Below are 21,430 nucleotides of genomic sequence, written 5' to 3' on the forward strand. Positions count from 1 at the left end.
CTCACTGTAAATGTAATTTGGAGGCCATGTATTGAAAAAATATATTAGTATATTAGTGCTCAATAAATACTTCCATAACCTAAAATATGCTGATGGACTGTTTCTTTCAAGCCAAGAAGGGATGCTCTCCTAATCTCACTAACAGGTTGTTACCAGTAAGTGTAGTAGCATGAACCAAAGGCCTAACATTTTAATGTCTCGTGTGGATGACTAAACCAAGAAAGGCCAATGAGTCTGCCTGCCCATCCTCAGTCACAGCTAACCCAGTTCTTATTCCAGTTTACCAAACCATTTTTTATTGCATGTTGACTGGTTTACAGCTGACTCTTCGAGGCATGAGTGAAGCGTTAGTTGACAAGCGGGTTGCTCCGGCCCTTGTTACCTTGTCCAGTGATCCTGAATTGTGAGTTTCACAGACTGCGACCTTAAGTTATCCTGTCTGTCTTTTTGAGCATTCTTCTTGGTCTGCTTTTTTTAAATTTATTTAATTTGTCATTGCTAGAGACTAATACAGTATATTTACCTTGTACTTACTTTAATATACATTTTAATAATACTCATTGTTCATCTCAAATCTTCAGTTTCTTTCTTTTTTAATTCTAACAGCTCTGTCAGGATTGCCACAATTCCAGCCTTTGGCACTATTATGGAAACAGTAATTCAAAGAGAGGTAGGAAATAATTGAAATTTATTTATGTCTGTGTAATATTAGGTGATCATGATACATGTATCTGGTGGTAGACAGCAGGGAGCATCTTACCTTTTATTTTGTGCCCTAGTTAGTTATAGGCCAGAGGAGGATCTCATTATGTGAAAACATGGTAGCCTAACCAAGGTATATTTCCATATCCTAAGGAAATCTCTAGTCTTTCCTCTCAATCAGAACATTAAGTATAGGCCAAGCTTTGAGGGATGTCCAAGGGAGAGAATATAGTCGTGGGTTCTTAGTTTCTCTTTCTGACTGGGCCAGTAAAGCCCCTTCCTCATCCCTCTTTTCTACTTATCACTAGAGACAGAAACTAAAAACCACGGCTTCAGGCTGCTAAAAGCCTTAAACAAAACAAAACAGATCAACAACAAAGTAAGGTGTGTTGGACAAGCTTGCTAGATGTTCTGTTGTAAGCCGAGCTGGATATTGCAGTTTTGAATAATCCTTCACATCAGGTCTAGTTCCAAAGCCTTCTATTATCCAGTAGGCTTCTGGCCAATCTACATAAATTCTTGATTGCCAGTGTTGCAGAGATTGCAGGACTGTTTTCCCAGATAACATCAGGAACACAAATGTATCTCAGTTATCAATGAAGGCAGGAGGCCACTTGAATTCTGATAACTGTGTCATTGATATGAAGCTGTAAAAGTCATTTAGTAGACTGGTATCCTCTTGTTGCAGAGTAGATCATTGTCTGGGCAGACCCTCTGTCATGCCTGTTTCAGGAGACCACCAAGGTCTTCCTTCTTAAAGGTGTATTTTGATTCTAAAACTGATTTCAAGTTTTTTAGATTCTATTTGCAACACTAACTGTGAGACACTTCTCAAAACTGGTATCAGATTTTTATTCTTTGTTATTATATTGGATATGTCCTTATACAAATGAAAAAAAAACCTTATAGATTAGAACATAAATTATTTGTGGACATATTACCCAAAAGAGAAACGTTTTAATAAAACTCCTTCATCATATAGATTTTTTATAACAAAAACTGAAGTTTTGTTAGTTACAGAAAGAATGTTTTCCATTTTTTCACTTATATATTTCACTGGTGAAGCCACAGAGGAAAAACACATCATTCTGCAAAGCTTGCAGTCTTAGCAGAATTTCAACATGTTCTCAAATCCTAAAATAAAAATGTCTTTTAGGGAAATGTGAGTAAGATATAAGTCATTAATGACTCATTGCTTTCAGAAGGTGAATAATTGGGTAACTTACAGTGTGATTTGTTTTAAGAATTATAATTTAGATACAAAATAATCATAAATTTGCCTACTTTTCCCTAAATACAGTGGGATTTTTTTTCTTTTGTTATGATTTGTTAGGAATATTTGTATTTTTTAATTAAGAATTTATAAACATAAGCAAAGGAGGAAACCTTCTCTGAGCCAAAAGATTAAATAACTACTTATTTAATTCCAAATTTCTACTGTCTTTGGAATATAGGTTGCTTTAATCCACTGCTGTAAGTCATGTTTAACGTGTGTCTTTCACTTTAACAACACTACTCAGTTTTCAATACTCTATAAAATGACTGTACAATATCCAATTTTAAGTTGCTGGAAAGAGTGAAAATGCAGTTGGCTTCTTTCCTGGAAGATCCTCAGTATCAAGACCAACATTCTCTGCATACAGAGATCATAAAAACATTTGGTAGAGTTGGCCCTAACGCAGAACCCAGGTTCCGAGATGAGTGTAAGTTTGCATTTTTCTACCTTTTTCCTGAATTGTAATGTAAGATCAAAGCTAGACACTCCTCTGAGGCCTTGTCATGTATTAAAATCTTGGTGCATTTGTCATGTGTTAAAGCCTTGTGTACTTCTGTGTACTGAAAGCTGAACATGAAACAAGTTAGTTATTGTGAATTAATCAGTATTGATATTAGTGGATGGTTTTGTTTTGTTTTGTTTTGAGACAGAGTCTTGCTCTGTCACCCAGGCTGGAGCGCAATGCCATGATCTCAGCTCACTGCATCCTCTGCCTCCTGGGTACAAGTGATTCTTCTGCCTCAGCCTCCCGAGTAGTTGGGATTACAGGTGCCCACCACCACGCCCAGCTAATTTTTGTATTTTTAGTAGAGACGGGGTTTTGCCGTCCGTGTTGGTCAGCCTGGTCTCGAACTCCCGACCTCAGGTGATCTGCCTGCCTTGGCCTCCCAAAGCATTGGGATTACAGGCGTGGGCCACCACGCCCAGCCTAGTGGATGGTCTTATACTGTATACTGATTGCTGTAAGACATATGAAGAGTAACTCAAACTTAATTTCAAGTTATTTTAGAAATATTTCTTAATAACTGCTAATTGCTAAATACTGTGCTGCCTTAGAGTTTTTTATTTTTAAGGAAATTTTTGTGTGTTTCTGGACATGTTCTTATGAAAAATAGACATTTCTCCCACTTAGCATGCCATTCAGCATGATACATAACTTTGTTTTAATTCATAGCTTGTTCATCTGCTACATGATCTTCCACAATTGTCTGCCTTTTTTCTCTAGATTTTACAGAGTCTCTTTTATTGTTGGCCTCAATATTTATGGCCACAATTTCTTTGGATAGTATCAAAGCATCAAGAAATTATGACTGCAGAAATGTATCAGTTATCATAGCGCTTTTATTTTTAGCAGTTTGACATGCTCTAGAGAGGGCCACAAGTTGCGTCACTTAAATCAGTTTGGTTTCTAGTACATTATTTTATTCTCCGGCAGACTGTTATATATCCAGGCTAGCATATGACTCTGTAAGATAAGAGTCATCAACAAAAAATACTAAGTCAGGATTTGGACTACAGTGTCCAAAAACTCGGTTGAGGCCATGCACACTGATCAAGCTATAGAAACACAGTCATGACATTTTTTCACTAGGTAAGTGTCTTCATAATTAGCCAACTAACAGAAGAAAGTTCATATTTTAGTTAGCACTAGGGATAGTTCCACATGTTACAGTGTCAAATTTACAGGTGATTCTAGGTAGGAACTCTGAAGGTGCTTTGACTTTTTGAGGCTGTAGTTGCTCTGAGGCAAGGAGAATAGGAGAATAACTCTTGGCTCCTGATTAAGGGATAGGCTCAACACACAATGGGTCTTTGGTGTGTGCCATGTTGTCAAGTTAAATGGGTATTTGGTATGTTGTCATGTTAAACGGGTCTTCGGTATGTGCAGTGTTGTTGCATTAAATGGGTCCTTGCTGTGTGCCGTGTCGGATCGCTAAAACTTTTCTAGAGCGTGATCTGACCTTTCTATGTACATTCAAAAGAAAGACTCATGATAATCTGGGAAGAATCCATCTGGATTCTTATAGGATCTGCTCCAATTATTTTGTTGATTCTTTGGAATCTTTTTTCAGTAATTCTGGGACTAGAGTTATTTCTCAAATTAAACATAGTGTCAATATCTTAATGTCTCTTTCTAGAATTTTCAAGAACATCTAAAAATAACGCTTCCATTTTATTTGACAGTTTTAATTGTAGAGTAGATACCCACCTGTCAAATTTGTAGGAGTTGTACAAGAGGAAAAAATGAATTTTCTTCTCGTACTGGCCCCAAAATAACAATTAAAGGTTGTTTTAGGAACAGATTGAGGTGAGAAATTCCCACTGCTTGAATAGTTCTAGTAAACCATTATCCTTGAAACCTCCTGCAACTTACTGTGTACCCACAAGTATGTCTTATACAGTCTTCTTTCACATTTTGGTACAACCAGATTTTTTTTTTAAGATAAAAAGTAGCCTTTTTTCCCCCTTTTGTACTTACTTCCCAGTCAAGTGGCTACTCTTTTGCTTTAGAACTTACTCTGAGGAAGTTAGTACTCTATATTAATAAGATAAATATTGAAGGTAGAACCTGTATGAAGAATGCTGTAGTGTTATTCGTATGTATTTCTAGATGATTGGCTTTGGTAGTTTGGAGGATAGACAGAGAATTTCTGGGTGGTTATGTCTCCCTTGGAGTGGCATTTGGGGTATTTAGGTATTTGCCCTTCTATTTCTTGGTTAATAGCAGACATTAGTTCTTTCAGTGGCCATTGTTCTTTCCCAATTATTAGTTATCACAGGACCTTTGGTCTTGTTTTCATTTTTAAGAACCAGTTGTTTTATCTGCAACACCATAGAGTTGTTTTTTGTTTTCAGCTATTTTACTTAGTAAGGCTCTCTGAAAATGTTCAGTCGTACATTGGAGATTTTCTAAAGTGGCAATTTTCCTTTTTTTTTTTTTTTTTTTTTTTGAGACGGAGTCTCGCTGTGTCGCCCAGGCTGGAGTGCACTGGCCAGATCTCAGCTCACTGCAAGCTCCGCCTCCCGGGTTCCCGCCATTCTCCCGCCTCAGCCTCCTAGTAGCTGGGACTACAGGCGCCCGCCACCGCGCCCGGCTAGTTTTTTGTATTTTTAGTAGAGACGGGGTTTCACCGTGTTAGCCAGGAGGGTCTCGATCTCCTGACCTCGTGATCCGCCCGCCTCGGCCTCCCAAAGTGCTGGGATTACAGGCTTGAGCCACCGCGCCCGGCCCCATTTATTCAAACAAACAAACAAAAACAGGACAAGCTTCCCTTTATGACTATTGGATCTACCCCAGAATATTTTTTGAACGTTTTCTGAAATACAGTTTTTGTTTGTTTGTTTGTTGTTTTTGAGGCAGAGTCTCGCTCTGTCACCCAGGCTGGGGTGCAGTGGCGCCATCTCGGCTCACTGCAACCTGCGCCTCCCTGGTTCAAGTGATTCTCCTGTGTCAGCCTCCCAAGTAGCTGGGATTACAAGCAGGCACCACCACATCCAGCTAATTTTTTGTGAAATACAGTTTTATAAAATCTCCTATTATCCTTTTTTCATTTATAATTTTATATCTTTGTTCAATCTGCCCTAAAGAAAAAGGCTTCTGCAGTGACCTTAGGTTATGTATTTCCTCTTTTTCTTTCCCACTGAAGGTCAGTTTTAGAATTAGCCCGTCTAAGTCAGGCATGGTACCACGTGTCTATAGTCCCAGCTACTCAGGAAGCTGAGGTGGGAGGATCACTTGAGGCCAGGAGTTCAACACCAGCCTGAGCAACATAGCAAGACCAAGTCCCTACAAAAGATTTTTAAGAATTAGCTAGACATGGTGACACACATCTGTAGTCCATCTACTCAGGAGGCCAAGGCAGGAAGATCATTTGAGTCCAAGTGTTCGAGGCTGTGGTGCACTATGATTGCACCTGTGTATAGTCCTTGCACTCCAGCCCAGGCAACAAAGCAAGACCCCATCTCTTAATAAAAAAAAAAGAATGATATCCATCTAGGTTACTATTTTTTTTTTTTTTTTTTTTTGAGACGGAGTCTCGCTCTGTCGCCCAGGCTGGAGTGCAGTGGCCGGATCTCAGCTCACTGCAAGCTCCGCCTCCCGGGTTTATGCCATTCTCTCGCCTCAGCCTCCCGAGTAGCTGGGACTACAGGCGCCCGCCACATCGCCCGGCTAATTTTTTGTATTTTTTTAGTAGAGACGGGGTTTCACCGTGTTAGCCAGGATGGTCTCGATCTCCTGACCTCGTGATCCACCCGTCTCGGCCTCCCAAAGTGCTGGGATTACAGGCTTGAGCCACCGCGCCCGGCCCTAGGTTACTATTAAATCATCTCCTGGTCCTTCATCTCCTACTGCTTTTAACTATCTGTCTATAGCTGAGGGGTTAACAATTAAGTGAATTAATTAATACATATGTGGTAGCCCAGGACAATATATGTGTAGTGAAATCTGAATTCTATAGTAAAGTTCTGTCTGTCTTCCCAAGAATTAGGAAGATCCTTAATTAGAGCCTTTAACTTCCTTCAGACTAGAGTTTAAATGAACTTCTATAGATTTGTCTTCTAGTCAAGCAATTTTAAGGGGATATTATGCAGTGTGGTTGTTGTATTTCTGAGAAAAACACTGTAAAAAGGTCAGAGACTCGGGAGAAGATAGAATAAAGGAACCATGTGTGATTGGATCAAGTGCAAGATGATAAGTTTCTGAAGGTTTGGGCAGAAATGAACTAGTGAGTCTTCGAGGGAGACTTAGAGTCACTATTTTGTTGAGGTCTCAGCATGCCAATTAATGAAGCTTTCAACTGAATGTCTGGAGTTTTTGTCTCCTAATTTGTTCTAGAGCTCCTCATAAATATACTGTTATTAATTTTGACGAGTCAAAAGGTTCCCTAAAAATGATCATTGTTATTCTAAGTTTTTGTGGGGTTTTACTAAACTAAGCATGAAAGTTGTGAGTAATGCCTCAGCTTATTTAGGAAGCAGGAGTTTTTCCAGGAGAAGATTATGACTTTTGTATACGCAAACTCAGTGCAAACAAGAAAGGGGTCACTACAGTTGGTCAGCAGTTGATGCTTATGAGTGGTGTTTTGTGATCCTCAACCAAGCAGAGACTAGAAAGGGGTTGTGTGATTGGTCTTTTGATTAACAATTTAACAATCACTGACCCTGAAGCCATTTCTTCAAAGAGCCCTGGTTTTAGTGGGAAATGGTATCCAGAAAACACAATCTTAGGCTCTAGAGGTGCTCATTGCTACTGATTTGGTTTTTGTTTCTTGGACCATTGCTTTTATTTAGCAGTAGGTTGAAATTTTATGTTACTCATTGAGAGTATTAAACTCATTGAATAACTTGAAAACTCAGCCACCAATATCAAGTGCTATTTGACATTGGTCTTTGCTAAGAATTTGAGAGAGTAAAGCTAATAATATTATTCTGAAGTGGTGAAATAATAGGTTGTTGAAAAAGAATATACTCTATATATTTATTTAATAGCAATAGTAATATTTTTATAAAGAAATTTATCTGCAAGTATAAATAATAAAAGAGGTGGGTTGTTTATAATTATTTGAACTTCATTTTTCAAACTGGGAAACTGAATTACAGTGAGGCCAAATAATCTATATACATCTTCATAATTAGGTAATAGTGACAGTGCTACAATTTGTAGAATTCTCCCAAATGCCAGATCACTTTTTGTTTTGAAAAACTACTTTCTTCCCTAGTTAAAAAAAAGCAAGTATAAGATGTGGGTAATCTTTTAAAGTCATTCAGAATTAAAATGAAATTTCATAAATTAAAGTGATAAATTATTGTTAAAGTGTGTCAGGGTTTTGTATGCACGTTTTGGATAAAAATTTAACCCTTTCTTTTTTCTGTTTTCAGTTGTTATACCACATTTGCATAAGTTAGCCTTGGTGAACAACTTACAGATTGTGGATTCTAAAAGACTGGACATTGCTACGCATCTTTTTGAAGCCTACAGTGCACTTTCCTGTTGTTGTATCCTTGCTTTATTACAGTGTATCTACATTTATATAACCAATCTTAGAGTGGAACTTGGTTGTTAAAGATTGAAAAGTAGAACTTCTTTTCTTCAACTTACATAAGAATTGTAGAAAATTGAAGATTTGATTTGTCTCACTCCACTCCATCTTCTAGCCATCTCATAATTTTAAAAGATAATTTTAAGTCCTCTGTGCTTTTATGTTCTATAGTTTTGAGAATTTTGATGAAGTTCTTAACCTGAAGTTTTTATTTATATTAGCTACATAACCAAGCAAGAAATGAAGAGCAGAAAGAATTGCAGCTGAGACTTCTGTTAATCAAAAGGAAGCCTTGTATATATGACTTGGCATTTAGGTTTTTCAGTGAATGTTTAACTCTCAGTATCCAGTGGAATATTATGAATATCTCTTAGAGAGATATCACACATTGGAAAAGTACAGGGCCAACAAAGCTAATGATCTCCAGTGATTACAGAACTGGGAGAAAACTTAGAGATCATGTAGGTCCATGTCAGCGACTGTAAATGATTAAACTAAGGCTTAAAGACATGAGTGGCTTCTGTTTTTTATAGTTAAAAGCAAAACTGTGACTGGAACAAAGAACTTTAGCCATTCTGTTAAATATTCTCTTTACTATCCTATGCCTATAAAATAAAACTAAGAAGGAAGTAAAGATAACGATGGGCAAAGTGAACTCCCAACTTTTAGGCTCTTTTATTTAAAAGGCAGAAGGATTGAAGAAAGGGGAAATGAGAGATTGAAAAAAGAGTGAAAGGCTAAATGCTAAAGTACATGCTCAACAAAAACCAGAGAACAAAGGAAGAGCTTCAAGATTTTTATATATGGTTCACATTGTTATATACCAGTTTGATATAATAAGCAACATGAACAGGTAATTTTAAATGAGATAAATATGCCATAAAATATTACTAACAGTCATTGACACTGGATTCTTGACTAGAGGGTACCAAGAAGAGGTTATTTTTGTTCAGAATAAATCAAATAGAGAAAGCAGAAAAGTAGAGCTATCTGTTAAGTAGCTGTATGTCTTTGGAAATACTAAAACTGAAAGTTGGATGCATGGTTGAGAGCAGTTTATGTTGGAAATCTATTACAAATGACCTAATCATGAGGAGGATATGAGCCATGTTTTTTTATAATACAGATGGCACCATGTTTTAATAATAATTTTGTAACCTCAACTATTCACATCTTCTATAAGTTTAGTTCCCCTAAAAGCAGAACTTATCATTCTTGATTTCTTGTTGGCATTTTCAACTTAGGGAAGATAGAGGAAGCAAAAAGAGGAACTGATATTCTGAATTAGCAAGTAAGAATTCTTTAGTACTGGAGAAGAGATAGGACCCTTGCAAGAAAGCAACAGTGGCGCATCGCAGGGTTTGTATCTCAAAGAAAAAACATTGGTATGTTTCATTGGACTTTGTGAAAGTAATATTTAAAACTTACACAAAACGTTATGTATAATCTTATGTAGCAGAGAGTTTCTAAAGGAATATGCCTCAAGGAAAATGGGAAAGTCAAAAGATCCAAATGTTTGGCTCTGTAAAACCAAAGTTTCCAAATAAGGAAGGCAGTGGTTTCCCAAAGAGCATAGAAATCTATACAGAAGGAATTATTGTGTGTTTAGATATGCATAGGATATCACTAGAGTAAATACAGTAAAAAGTCTACATACCAATACGGTAAGGGGAAGAACCATCTTAACAATAGTCCCTGTTCAAGTACTAAAAGTGTTAGTTCTACATGAGTCAGAACTTGTACTTGAGTCAACAGTGTTGTGGCCCCTAATAAAATCACATTGTTCTAATCTGTTCTACTCCATTATATTCTAAGCTGATCAGAAGAGTGTTCCTTTTAGCCTACCATCATGTTTTAATGCAGACATTAGAAAAACTATAGTGTGTAACATTTTGGCATGATAATAAGTCAAGAAGTCATGTTTAAGGAAAGTTTGAAGGAATTTAGGAATGTTTAACCTGGAGAAGAGATGGCTTGGGGATGAAAAGGTATTTTAAAGGTGTTTAGGTAGAAGGATGATTAGGCACACTGTGCAACTAAGGTACAGAGCTAACACTAACAAGCAGAGATAACAGAGGCTGATTTCGTTTCTAAGAAAAACTTCCTAATTGAGCTATCTAAAATGCAGTGATCTCCCTTAATAAACTAAGATTCTTCTTTCATTGTTAGCAGTCAGAGGCTAACCATCATTCGCCAGTGAGGTAAAGGTGACTCCTAATATCTGATGGAACTAATTACCTTCAAGTTTCAAATCCTTGAGAAAGATTGGTCCATAGGGAAAAGGTAGACCCCAATAGTGAGTAGAAAGAGGAAAAGAAAAATGACTTCCCTCTTCTCTCTAAGTAGGGCCATCTTCAGCTTCTCAATCCATGCCCATATTTCTCCAGATCAGACTCTTAAACTACTAATTCAAAGGTCATTCACAGTTATATTTTGGTGCCACTTTCACCATATCTTGAAAGCAAGACTACAAATAATTAGGTTGCAGCCCTCTATATGTCTATAGGAAATTGGTTTACCAGATGATGTTTATATATTTCATACCTATTAAATTTATAAATCACTCATTTTAGGAGCCTTGTTTGTGAACAATTTTTGTATATAACTGTATTTTCAAAGCAGTAGTTACACTGATATTTTTCTCAGTGAAATTCATTTTTTCAACTAAGTCATCTTTATAAGGGAACTCATTTAAATCATCTATTTTAATCATCTTTATGGCCAGGCACGGTGGCTCACGCCTATAATCCCAGCACTTTGAGAGGCCAAGGTGGGCAGATCATCTGAGGTCAGGAGTTCAAGACCAGCCTGCCCATCATGGTGAAACCCGGTCTCTACTAAAACTACAAAAAATTAGCTGGGTGTGGTGCCACGCACCTGTAATCCCAGCTACTCGGGAGGCTGAGGCAGGAGAATCGCTTGAATCCAGGAGGCGGAGGTTGCAGTGAGCCTAGATCGTGCCACTGCACTCCAGCCTGGGTGACAAGAGCAAAAAACTCTGTCTCAAAAAATAATAATAATAAATTATCTTTATAAGGGAACTCATTTACTGGCATTTTTGTGGTGTGATATTAAATAGGAGCTAGTTTTACAGGCTAACAACTAGAATAAAGGGAGAATGTATCAGAATTGACATGAATGAACAAGATGAATTGTTTTCTGGAGAAATGCATCTGCTTTCCTGATACCTTTTAATGTCAAGATAATCAACTAAAACTCAAAGATGACTTAAGAACTACAAGTAATCCTAAACTTAACAAATGCTCTTATTACCGCAAAAGCTCTGTTACCCAACTCAATCAGGACCCATAGTAGGTCAGTTTAACAGGATGGCTAAAGCAAGAAATCAGGAAAATGTTATCTACTTTAACTTACTTTAACTTAAAATGTATATATGTTATTTTCTTTTACTAGTCTTTTGATGTCATCTCTTTTTTGTGAATTATAGTTAAACATCTTCTTTCTCAGGTAAATCATATCTGTAATGCAATTGTCTATGATTTTCAGGTTAAAGTTCTTTAAAGAGGATCCAGAAATATTTCTGTTATGCACTATAGAGTTTTTCTAGATTTTTATATTTTTCTCAATCTTTTACAATTGTCTTATACCTAATAGTTAAACAGCAATGTTTTAAGCAATTTGCATTTATCAGTTTTTCCCAAAACTTTCAACTTAGTTGTCGTGGAAAACTTACTTTTTGTTTTTTTTGTTTTGTTTTGTTTTGTTTTTTTGAGATGGAGTCTCGCTCTGTCGCCCAGGCTGGAGTGCAGTGGCGTGATCTCGGCTCACTGCAAGCTCCGCCTCCCTGGTTCACACCATTCTCCTGCCTCAGCCTCCCGAGTAGCTGGGACTACAAGCGCCCACCACCTTGCCCAGCTAATTTTTTGTATTTTCAGTAGAGACAGGGTTTCACCGTGTTAGCCAGGATGGTCTCGATCTCCTGACCTCGTGATCCACCCGCCTCAGCCTCACAAAGTGCTGGGATTACAGGCGTGAGCCACCACGCCCGGCCGGAAAACTTACTTTTTATACTTTTTTCATATTCATTGAAACATCTGATTGGGTTACATGATTTAATTGTTATGCTCATTTTATACATTTCCATGACATTCTGTAATTTAAATGATGAATACCACTGACATAAATAGATTTGTGTGAATAAACATAATTGACTCCTGATAAATAACTTACTCTGCAAATGAGGATTCATGCTTGAGGGGAGCCTGTTTACCCTCAGTGATCACCATGCCATAGGCATCATCTAAGAAGACTTCTCTTTTATATGGTAGTAACTCGGTTGTTCTGTTGGACATACCAGTTTGGTTTCATTTAATTCCCTTAACTACCTTGTCCCAAGTCATTTCAGAGGATTTAATGGTTAATCACTTTTTACCTGGTCTCAGATGTTTACGGACTGACATGGAACATCTCTCTCCAGAGCATGAGGTGAGCCACTGTGATTAGCAGTGCCATATTCATATTTTAATACCTCATATACAGACTTGTATTCTTCTCTATGTGAGGCTTATCATATGCTATACTTAATTTTTTTAAATCTAGCTCAATGTCATTTTATCAATTTGTTTACTAGATGTGATATCTTCAACAACTCCTTTCACATCTTTGAGCCTCTCTTTAATTGTCTAAAGTAGGGATGATACACTCTTCTTCACTTAATATAATGAGACTTTAATAAGATAATGTATGTGAAAATTTTTAACTATAAAATGTTAGTTATCTCTGACCATCAACTTTCTTAGATGCAGTTTCTATTTTCTGTCTTCATTTCCTCATAACTATTTTATTTCATTCTATTTGTCTCCTGTTTCCCCTCCTTTCCTCCAAATCCTTGTTTATCATTTATTTTCTATTCAGTGTCTTCAACCTATTTTTTCCATCAGCTTTTCCTTTTACGATGTTTGACTCTGCACTCCTAAATAGCAAAAACTTCCTTTCATCCCTCTCCAAGTCTCATATTCTTCCTGATCGTCCACATTTACTCTCTCAACTTTTACAGTGTCTGTTGGTACATCATATTCCCTGCATCACACTAATCCATTGAAACTGCCATCTTTAAGATCACTCGTGACCAAGCTGCCACCCTGACAGGACTTTTTTGTTGTTGTTATAGCTTCAGGTCTCTCTGCAGCATTTTCTAATTCAAAACTCCTGTGGCTCCTGGGACTCCATTCTATTCCTGTTTTTTTCTTACTTCTCTAGTCAGTTCTTCCCAGTCTTCCCTCCTTTCTTACCTCACCTTTTCATTCATTAGAATTACTCTCCATGAACAAGTTCATCCATACTCATCATCTAACTTGCCTCTACTATATGTTACTATCAGACAGATTTCATCTTCTGCTCTAACCCCATGCTGGAGCCATAGAACTTCATGGCTCACTGCTACCTGTCTATTCCACCTGCATGTCCTACACGCATCTTGTAAAATTCAGCATGGCCAATCCCCTCAACCAGAATTACTCTCCGTCTCCCACTTTGGCTAATGCCATACGGCTTTCTCCCCAAATCATATACCTGATGGTTAACATGGAATATGTCCAATTAGTTCTTTAATTTCATAGTATCTTTCTAATCTCTTCCCTTTCTTTATACCTGTGCCACCCTGTTAGTTGAATCCTTTATTGTTACCTCATTGAAACCATTTTGTAGACTATCCTAATTTTTCTCCAATCTTAGCTCTCTACTATTGTTTCTCACTACAGCCAAAGTACTTTTTCTAAAGTATAAATCACTTCATGTTATTCTCCTGTTAAAAAACCTTTTACAAGTTTCTTACATACAAGGCCTTTTATCATCTGACACCTGTTCATCTTGATAGTTTCATCCCTCTCCCTTTCTCCTCCATCACACACTCTGCCCCAGCCATGCCAAACTAATTCATCTCCACCACATAACATCATCTTTTGCTTCCATGCCTTTGCCTGTTCTCTTCCTTCTGTCAGAAGAATACCATTGCATAATGTAAAGTGTAGGATATACATTCAAAGGCTATATTACATATGTGTTTGTATTAGTCAACGTTCTCCAGAGAAGCAAAACCAAAACGATATATTAAGAGATTTATTTTAAGGAATTGGCTTATGCAGTTGAGGGGGCTGGCAAGTCCAAAATATGTAGGAGAGACCATAAGGCAGAACACTCAGGCAGGAACTGATGTTGCAGGCTTCAGTCCAAAATATGGAGGGCAGGCTGATAAGCAGTATTTGAGGCAGATTCCTTCTTCAGGAAACCTCACTTTTTGCTCATAAAGCCTTCAACTGCTTGGATGAGGCCTACCCATATTTTTTAGGGCAATAATCTCCTTTACTTAAAATTAATTTATTGTAGATGTTCAGCACATCTACAAAGCACCTTCATAGCAATGCCTGGGTCACTGATTAGCCACTGGGTATTATATCCTAGCCAAGTTGGCACAGAAGACTATGACTATCAGTCTTGTTTAAAAAACAATTATACTGTCACAAAGTTGATGAGGGGGAAAAAAAGGAAAAATTTTTTAAATAATAATAATTAAACTAACACCCATGTAATTACTACCTAGCTTAATAGAAAATTACTAGTATCTTAAAAGTTCCATATAAGCCCCTCCCTAATCATGTCCCTCTCCTGTGCTCCTCCAAGTTTAACACTTGCCCAGAATTTTATATTTATCATACTTTGTTTTTCTTATTGTTTTACCACATATTTATTTATCCCCAAACAACATATTATTTAATTTTGCATATTTCTCCTATCCTGTATATATGGAATCTCCTGTATGTATTCTTACATGATTTGCTTTTTTCACTCATTTTGTTTCTAAGTTTCATTCTTACTGATATTTGTAAAAGTAGTTATTTTATTGTCCTTACTGAATAGTATTCCTTTGTATGATTATGCCATAGTTTATCCATTCTCCTTTCTGGGAAAATAGGTAATATTTCCAGTATTTTGTTATTATAAACAGAATTATAAGCATCTTATGATGCACATGTGCAAAAGTTTGTGAGATACAAACTAGGAATAGAATCGAGTTGTACAGTGTACACATATTCAGTTTTGCCTGCTAATGCTAAATTGTTTTCCAAAATGCTAACAATTTATACCCCTATAGGCAGTGTATGGGAGTACCCTTTTAGTTCTTATGTTTGCCAACACTTGGTATTGTTAAACTTTCTAATTTGGTGGATATAAAATTACCATTATGTTTCTGATTTGCATTTCTCTAATTACTGTCAAGTTTGAGCATTCTTTGGTATGCTTATTGATGAGTTGTGTTCTTCTATTAAAGTCTAGGTTTTTTGCCTATTTTTCATTTAGGCTGTCTTTTTAACCGTTATTTTTTAGAAGTTCGTTATGTATCTGGAACACACCAATACTTGGTCAATTTTATGTTTTATGAATATCTGTTTCCAATTTATATGTCTTTTCATATCTTTGGCATCTTCGAACACTGATTCTTAATTTTTTAATAGTCAGATTTATTGATCATTTCTAAAAGACGTTATTTCCTATACTTCTGAAATTTTTTTAAATTGACTTTACATAATAAAATCATTAATTTTACTAGAATTGGTTTTTAAGTATGATGTGAGCTAGCATTCCAATTATTTTTTTTTCCTATATGGACAATATGTTATTTCAGTATTATTTGTTGAACAGTTCCTCCTTTTTGCACTGATTGGCAATGCTGCCTCTGTCATATATGAAGTTCCAATGTATGTACGTGCCTGTTATTGGGGAACATTCTTTCTCACTGGTTTCTTTGTCAATTATTATAAAAGCGATATGCTGTCTTCATTACATTTGTCTTGTTTAAAAGTCCAGAAATCCAGTAGGAAAAGTCCAGCATCCTGTCCTTTTTTAGAAATGTTTTGACTGTTCATGACCCTTACCTTCCTCGTGTAAAGTTTAGTATTATATTGACAGGTTCCAAGAAGGATCTTATTTAGATTCTGATTGAAATTGAATTGACTCTGTAAATTAATTTGGGGAGTCTTCTCTATGATTGAGTCTTGCTATATAGAACATGCTATATCTTATATTTATTTAGATCTCCTTTCAACACACTGGGACTACAGGCATGAGCCACCATCCCCAGCCTGGTTGTTTTGTTTTGTTTTGTTTTTCTTTATTTATTTTAAAGTTAGTTTTGAATAGGGATTTATCAGTTTCATTAATCTCAAATATTGCACTTTTAGCTGTGTTGATTTTTCCTGCTGCTTTTTTTCTGTTTTACTTACATCTGTTTTCATCTTTATTTCCTTTTATTTTGTTTAGGTTTGTTTTTCTATTTTTCTAACTTCTTGAGGAGGAAGTTTAGGTTATTTTTAAACTTTTCTTCTTTTCTGATATATTAATTTAAGGATTTTGGTTTTTTGTTTGTTTTTTTGAGAGAGGGTCTCACTGTCACCCATGCTGGAGTGCAGGGTGCTATCTTGGCTCACTGCAACCTCTACCTCCCAGTGATTACCCCCACCTCAGCCTCCCGAGTAGCTGGGACTACAGGGATGCACCACCATGCCCAGCTAATTTTTTGTATTTTTAGTAGGGACAGGGTTTTGCCATGCTGTCCAGGCTGGTCTCAAACTCCTGCGTTCAAGTGATCCACCTACCTTGGCCTCCCACAGTGCTGGGATTACAGGCTTGAACCACCATGCTCGGCTATGAATTTAAGGTTTTAAGTATTGTTTTAGCTGTATCCCTTGCATTTGCTATATTTTATCTTTATTATCATTTAGTTCAAATTACAGTTTTATTTCCAGTATTTCATTACTGACCCATGGGGTTTGTTTAATTGGGGGGCAATGGGAATTATCTAGTGATATTTTTGTTACTGATTTCTAACTTAACTACAGTCAGAGAACAGTCTGATTTCAGTCCTTTGAAATTTGTTAAAGTTATCCTAATGACCCAGAATATGATCAGTGTGGCATTTGAAAAGAATATACATTCTGTCTTTATTAGGTATACTGTTTTATATATTTCAATAAAATAAGGTTAGTTAATTTTATGGTTCAATTCTATCTTCATATCAGTTTTTTTGTGACCTGCTTGTTTCATCAGCTGTTGAAAGACATGTTAAAAGCTAAGACTGGCAGCCAGGCATGGTGGCCCTTGCCTGTAATCCCAGCACTTTGGGAGGCCGAGGCAGGCAGATCACCTGAGGTCAGGAGTTCACGACCAGTCTGACCAACATGGAGAAACCCCATCTCTACTAAAAATACAAAATTAGCATGGTGGTGCATGCCTGTAATTCCAGCTACTTGGGAGGCTGAGGCAGAAGAATCGTTTGAACCCAGGAGGCAGAGGTTGCAATGAGCCATGATCGTGCCATTGCACTCCAGCCTGGGCAACAAGAGCGAACTCCGTCTCAAAAAAAAAAAAAAGGTTATGATTGGGAATTGTCTACTTCCCCTTTTAGTTCTTTTCAGTTTTGATTTGTATTTTTCTTAGATGCCCTTTATCAGGTTGGGGAAGTTTCCTTCTATTCCTAGTTTTTGAATGTTTTTATAATAAGGGATGTTAGATATTATCAAATGTTTTTTTCTGCATCAATTGAGATGATCATGAGGTTGTTTTTTCTTCTATTGATACAGTGTGTTACATTAATTTATCTCAGAGTACTAAACCAACCTTGCATTCCTGGGATAAATCCCACTTGGTTATGTTGTATAATTCCTTTTATATGTAGCTAGATTAAGTTTGCTGGTATTTTGTTGAGGATCCTTGCTTCCAAGATAAATGCTAAATCTAAGTCTATAGGACAGAACAAATAAGAAGCAAGCCTGTTTCACCACAAATTGCCCTACCTCTGTTAGGGTATGGTGGGACTGAATAAGAGGAATAATTTAAAGACTTTAAAAGGACCAGATTCCCAGATTCCCTTGCCAACCTTGAAGGGAGACTGGAGCTTTACTCTGTAGACTTGAGATAGCGGGCATAGCTGAAAACCATACTGAAAAGAGGGAAAATAAGTGACAGCTAGTTAATGATAGGACACCTCATTACCCTTCAAATGCTGGCTGCCAGGTTTATGCCTACAGGGGAAAACAGATCAACAGAAAGTTAGGTTGGTGCCAGATTTAACTTAAAGTGAAGTTTACCCATGCATAAAGAGATTCTAATCCACATTTTGGTGCGCCAGTCATTAGTAGACATCCCAAGATTACCAATCATTTAGAAAAGCCTAGAATACCAAAGATAGAGATGAAAATATAGAAGAAAGAAGGAGGGTACTGGAGGAAACAGAGACAATGTGAGGAGGATAAAGAAAAATACAAAAAATTACCCTTAAAAACCAAAAAGCAAAAAACTAGCCAAACAAACAAATGCTATCACCTGTGAGACAAGAGAGTGGGGAAGCAGAGAATACATTCAAAAAAGGGTAATCTAGAATTTCCCACATGATGCATGGTAAAAGTTTCATTCTCTTAGAATAATCCCCAAAGTCCTTATAATCTCAAGGCACTATAGGATCCAGCCCTCTCTTCTAGTACATCTAAGACTTCATCTTCTATCCTCTCTCCCTTGCTCACCCTCCACCAACTCGGGCCTCTTTCCTTAGGATATGGCAGGTCTTCTCCCACTTCACAGCCTTTGAGCAGCCTCTTCCTAGTGTCTGCAGCACTTATTCCTCCGTCTCCTTCATGTTTTTACTTAAACATTAACATCTCCTTGAAGCCTACCCTGAACACTTCCATGATAATTGTACCATTCTCTGCTTTGGCCTTCCTAGTACCCCTTATCTTACTCAATATTTTTTTTAAAACCCTTATCACTGTCTAATATACTACATAATTTACCTGCTTTTTGTGTATCTATCTCTCTTACTAGAACATAAGCTCCACGAGTAGGGAATATTGTCTGTTTTATTTGCTCTATCCCCCCGTCTAAAAAGGTGCCTAGCCCGTAGTAGGTAGACAATAAATATTTTTTTAGTGACCTCCATGCCCAAACCTGGGCCAAGAATATTCAGAAGAGCCATTCATTTTCTGGTGTGGTTGCCAGATATCAGAGCAGCAGTTTAGATCTCTCTAACCTTTCTTTTTTTTTTTTTTTTTTTTTTTTTTTGAGACGGAGTCTGGCTCTGCCGCCCAGGCTGGAGTGCAGTGGCCGGATCTCAGCTCACTGCAAGCTCCGCCTCCCGGGTTCACGCCATTCTCCTGCCTCAGCCTCCCAAGTAGCTGGGACTACAGGCGCCCGCCACCTCGCCCGGCTAATTTTTTTGTATTTTTTTAGTAGAGACGGAGTTTCACCGTGTTAGCCAGGATGGTCTCGATCTCCTGACCTCGTGATCCGCCCGTCTCGGCCTCCCAAAGTGCTGGGATTACAGGCTTGAGCCACCGCGCCCGGCCTAGATCTCTCTAACCTTTCTATCACTCACTCAGTTTCCCTGCAGGAATGGTGTTAACTTTTACACACCCAGCATATCCCTCATTATATTTTAGTAGCCATGGAGCTGTACCTAGTCTCAGCTCTAGACATTAAAATAAGGGATCTTGCTTTTTGCAACCTGGAGAAAGCAAAGGGACGTAGAACAGGACAGCTTTTACTGGGAAAATATGTGTGTGACCATAGTGTGTGCGTATGTTAAATATATAGATGTATATAAATTTTACTTTTAACATTAGAAGATGGTGGGTAAGCTAAGGGAGAATAGAAAACATTTAGAAAGAAGACTAGTGAAAATCAAAATAAATTATTGTTATATGATTGAGATTTTTTTAAAGCTACTTCTGTACCTAGTCTAGCAATCTAATATGAATTCCTTTAACAAAGTAACTGCCAAAACTAAATTTTTAATTAACATATTAGCTAATAGGAATATTAAAAATTAAAACATTGGATTAAACCATAGTATTTTACTATGTAAACTGTATTTCACTAAAGTAAATTTTTTTAATCAGGTTATTTTAAGTTCCATGATAAAAGAATGTGAACAGAAAGTTGAAAACAAGACCGTCCAAGAGCCTCAAGGGTAAGACATTAATTCTCTTTTTAAGGCTACATGTTAACCTTAATTTTTCTATCTAAATTTGCTATCAATCAGTATAATGTGTCATTTTGTGTTATGTTATAGTCATTCGTTTGGAAGACAAGAAAATGATTTAAGTCACTGGTTCTCAAATCCTGGTCCATAAACCATCTCATCAGAATTATCTGGGGAATTTAAAATTCAGGTCTCTATCCCATGCCCTGTGCCTTCTCTCAATATTCTCAGTCAGCCTAGGGACATTTAAAAGCTTCCAACAAAATTCTGATATGTAGCTGGGTTGTTCACTCACTGGTCAAAATAATGTCTAGAAACTTGTGACAGGAGTTGTAAGATAACATACTGCATAAAGGATTATAAGCTTGGGAATGTTCTAGTCACATGCTTCTAATCAAACTAATTGGAATCCAAGGATTCAGTAAGATTAAAATGCAAGCATAGGTGTGAAAGAGTATAACATTGGAGTTTCAGGAGCGGGAGTTATTTACAAATGGACTGTATGTACTCTCACTGAGGTAACCTTGAGCATCTTAAGTGGACTCTGTTAGACATAAAAAGCTGAAAAGTATTTTCTTTAAGGCTAACTACTAGGAATAAGTGTTTCATCCTGTCGGTCTAGAAACACACACACACTCACGCATGCGCTCCTCCCTGTTCCCCATGCGCAGCACACACACGTCTTTGATGTCTTAGAACCCTTACTTGATAAAGACTCTTAGAATGGAAGCAGTCTTCTCCATATATAACCATTTTAGCCACGGAGGATTAAAACAATAGACACATTCGCATCTTCTATATTATTGGTGGTTTTTTATAGAGGTTTTTTACAAGTTTTTCTAACAAACACAAAAATAAACTGAAAATATAATGAATTTCTATACATATTATAACTGTAACCCAGCTTCAGTTTCATCCATAGGCCACCTACTTCTCCCTCCCATTCTCTGATATGTATCTTTTAAACATAAGTATTATTTTAAAAAACATAAACACAATATCATTATCACACCAACGTAACAATAACAACTTAATATCATCAACTATCTGGCCTTTGTTCAAATTTCTCCTTGTTTTATAAATGTCAGTGATTTGCTGTTTGTCTTTCCTTACAGTTTGTTTCTTTGAGTCAGGATCCAAATGAGTTCTATACATTGCAGTTGGTTGCTATGTTAAGTCTCCTTCAGTCCATAGACAGAATGTTACCTTTCTATTCCTTTTTTCTCCATACAGTTTACTTATTGAAGACACTGAGTCATTTGTCCTATAGAGTTTCCCACACTCTGAATTTTGCTGATTGCATTTCTCTTCTGTCTTTTAACATGTTCTTCTCTATTTCTTGTACATTTGGTAGCTGGGTCTAGATCTAGAGACTTAATCAGATTCAGGGCAAGCTTCTGTTCTTCTCAGGTTTTTACACAT

At 37.0% G+C, this 21,430-nt stretch overlaps 1 protein-coding gene across 7 annotated transcripts in view; it reads left to right on the forward strand.

Annotated features, from left to right (window-relative positions):
- Nucleotides 1-21,430, forward strand: part of RELCH (RAB11 binding and LisH domain, coiled-coil and HEAT repeat containing) — a 121,195-nt gene that overhangs the window by 92,937 nt on the left and 6,828 nt on the right. For 4 of the 7 annotated variants that reach the window (XR_004443942.1, XM_033239075.1, XM_033239084.1 and 1 more), the window contains 5 exons: nucleotides 607-670; nucleotides 2,267-2,405; nucleotides 7,859-7,975; nucleotides 12,377-12,465; nucleotides 19,926-19,996. Coding sequence is in view for 6 of the 7 variants with exons in the window: in XM_033239075.1 (XP_033094966.1) it covers nucleotides 607-670; nucleotides 2,267-2,405; nucleotides 7,859-7,975; nucleotides 12,377-12,465; nucleotides 19,926-19,996 (480 nt within the window). In the remaining variant the exon portion in view is untranslated. Of the gene's footprint in view, nucleotides 1-320; nucleotides 404-606; nucleotides 671-2,266; nucleotides 2,406-7,858; nucleotides 7,976-12,376; nucleotides 12,466-19,925; nucleotides 19,997-21,430 lie in introns of those variants that run through there. The other 3 variants (XM_033239094.1, XM_033239109.1, XM_033239120.1) reach the window with 2 other exon arrangements.

The sequence above is a fragment of the Trachypithecus francoisi genome, unplaced genomic scaffold, assembly GCF_009764315.1.
Source record: "Trachypithecus francoisi isolate TF-2019V2 unplaced genomic scaffold, Tfra_2.0 Contig01474, whole genome shotgun sequence".
NCBI classification, from domain to species: Eukaryota; Metazoa; Chordata; class Mammalia; order Primates; family Cercopithecidae; genus Trachypithecus; species Trachypithecus francoisi.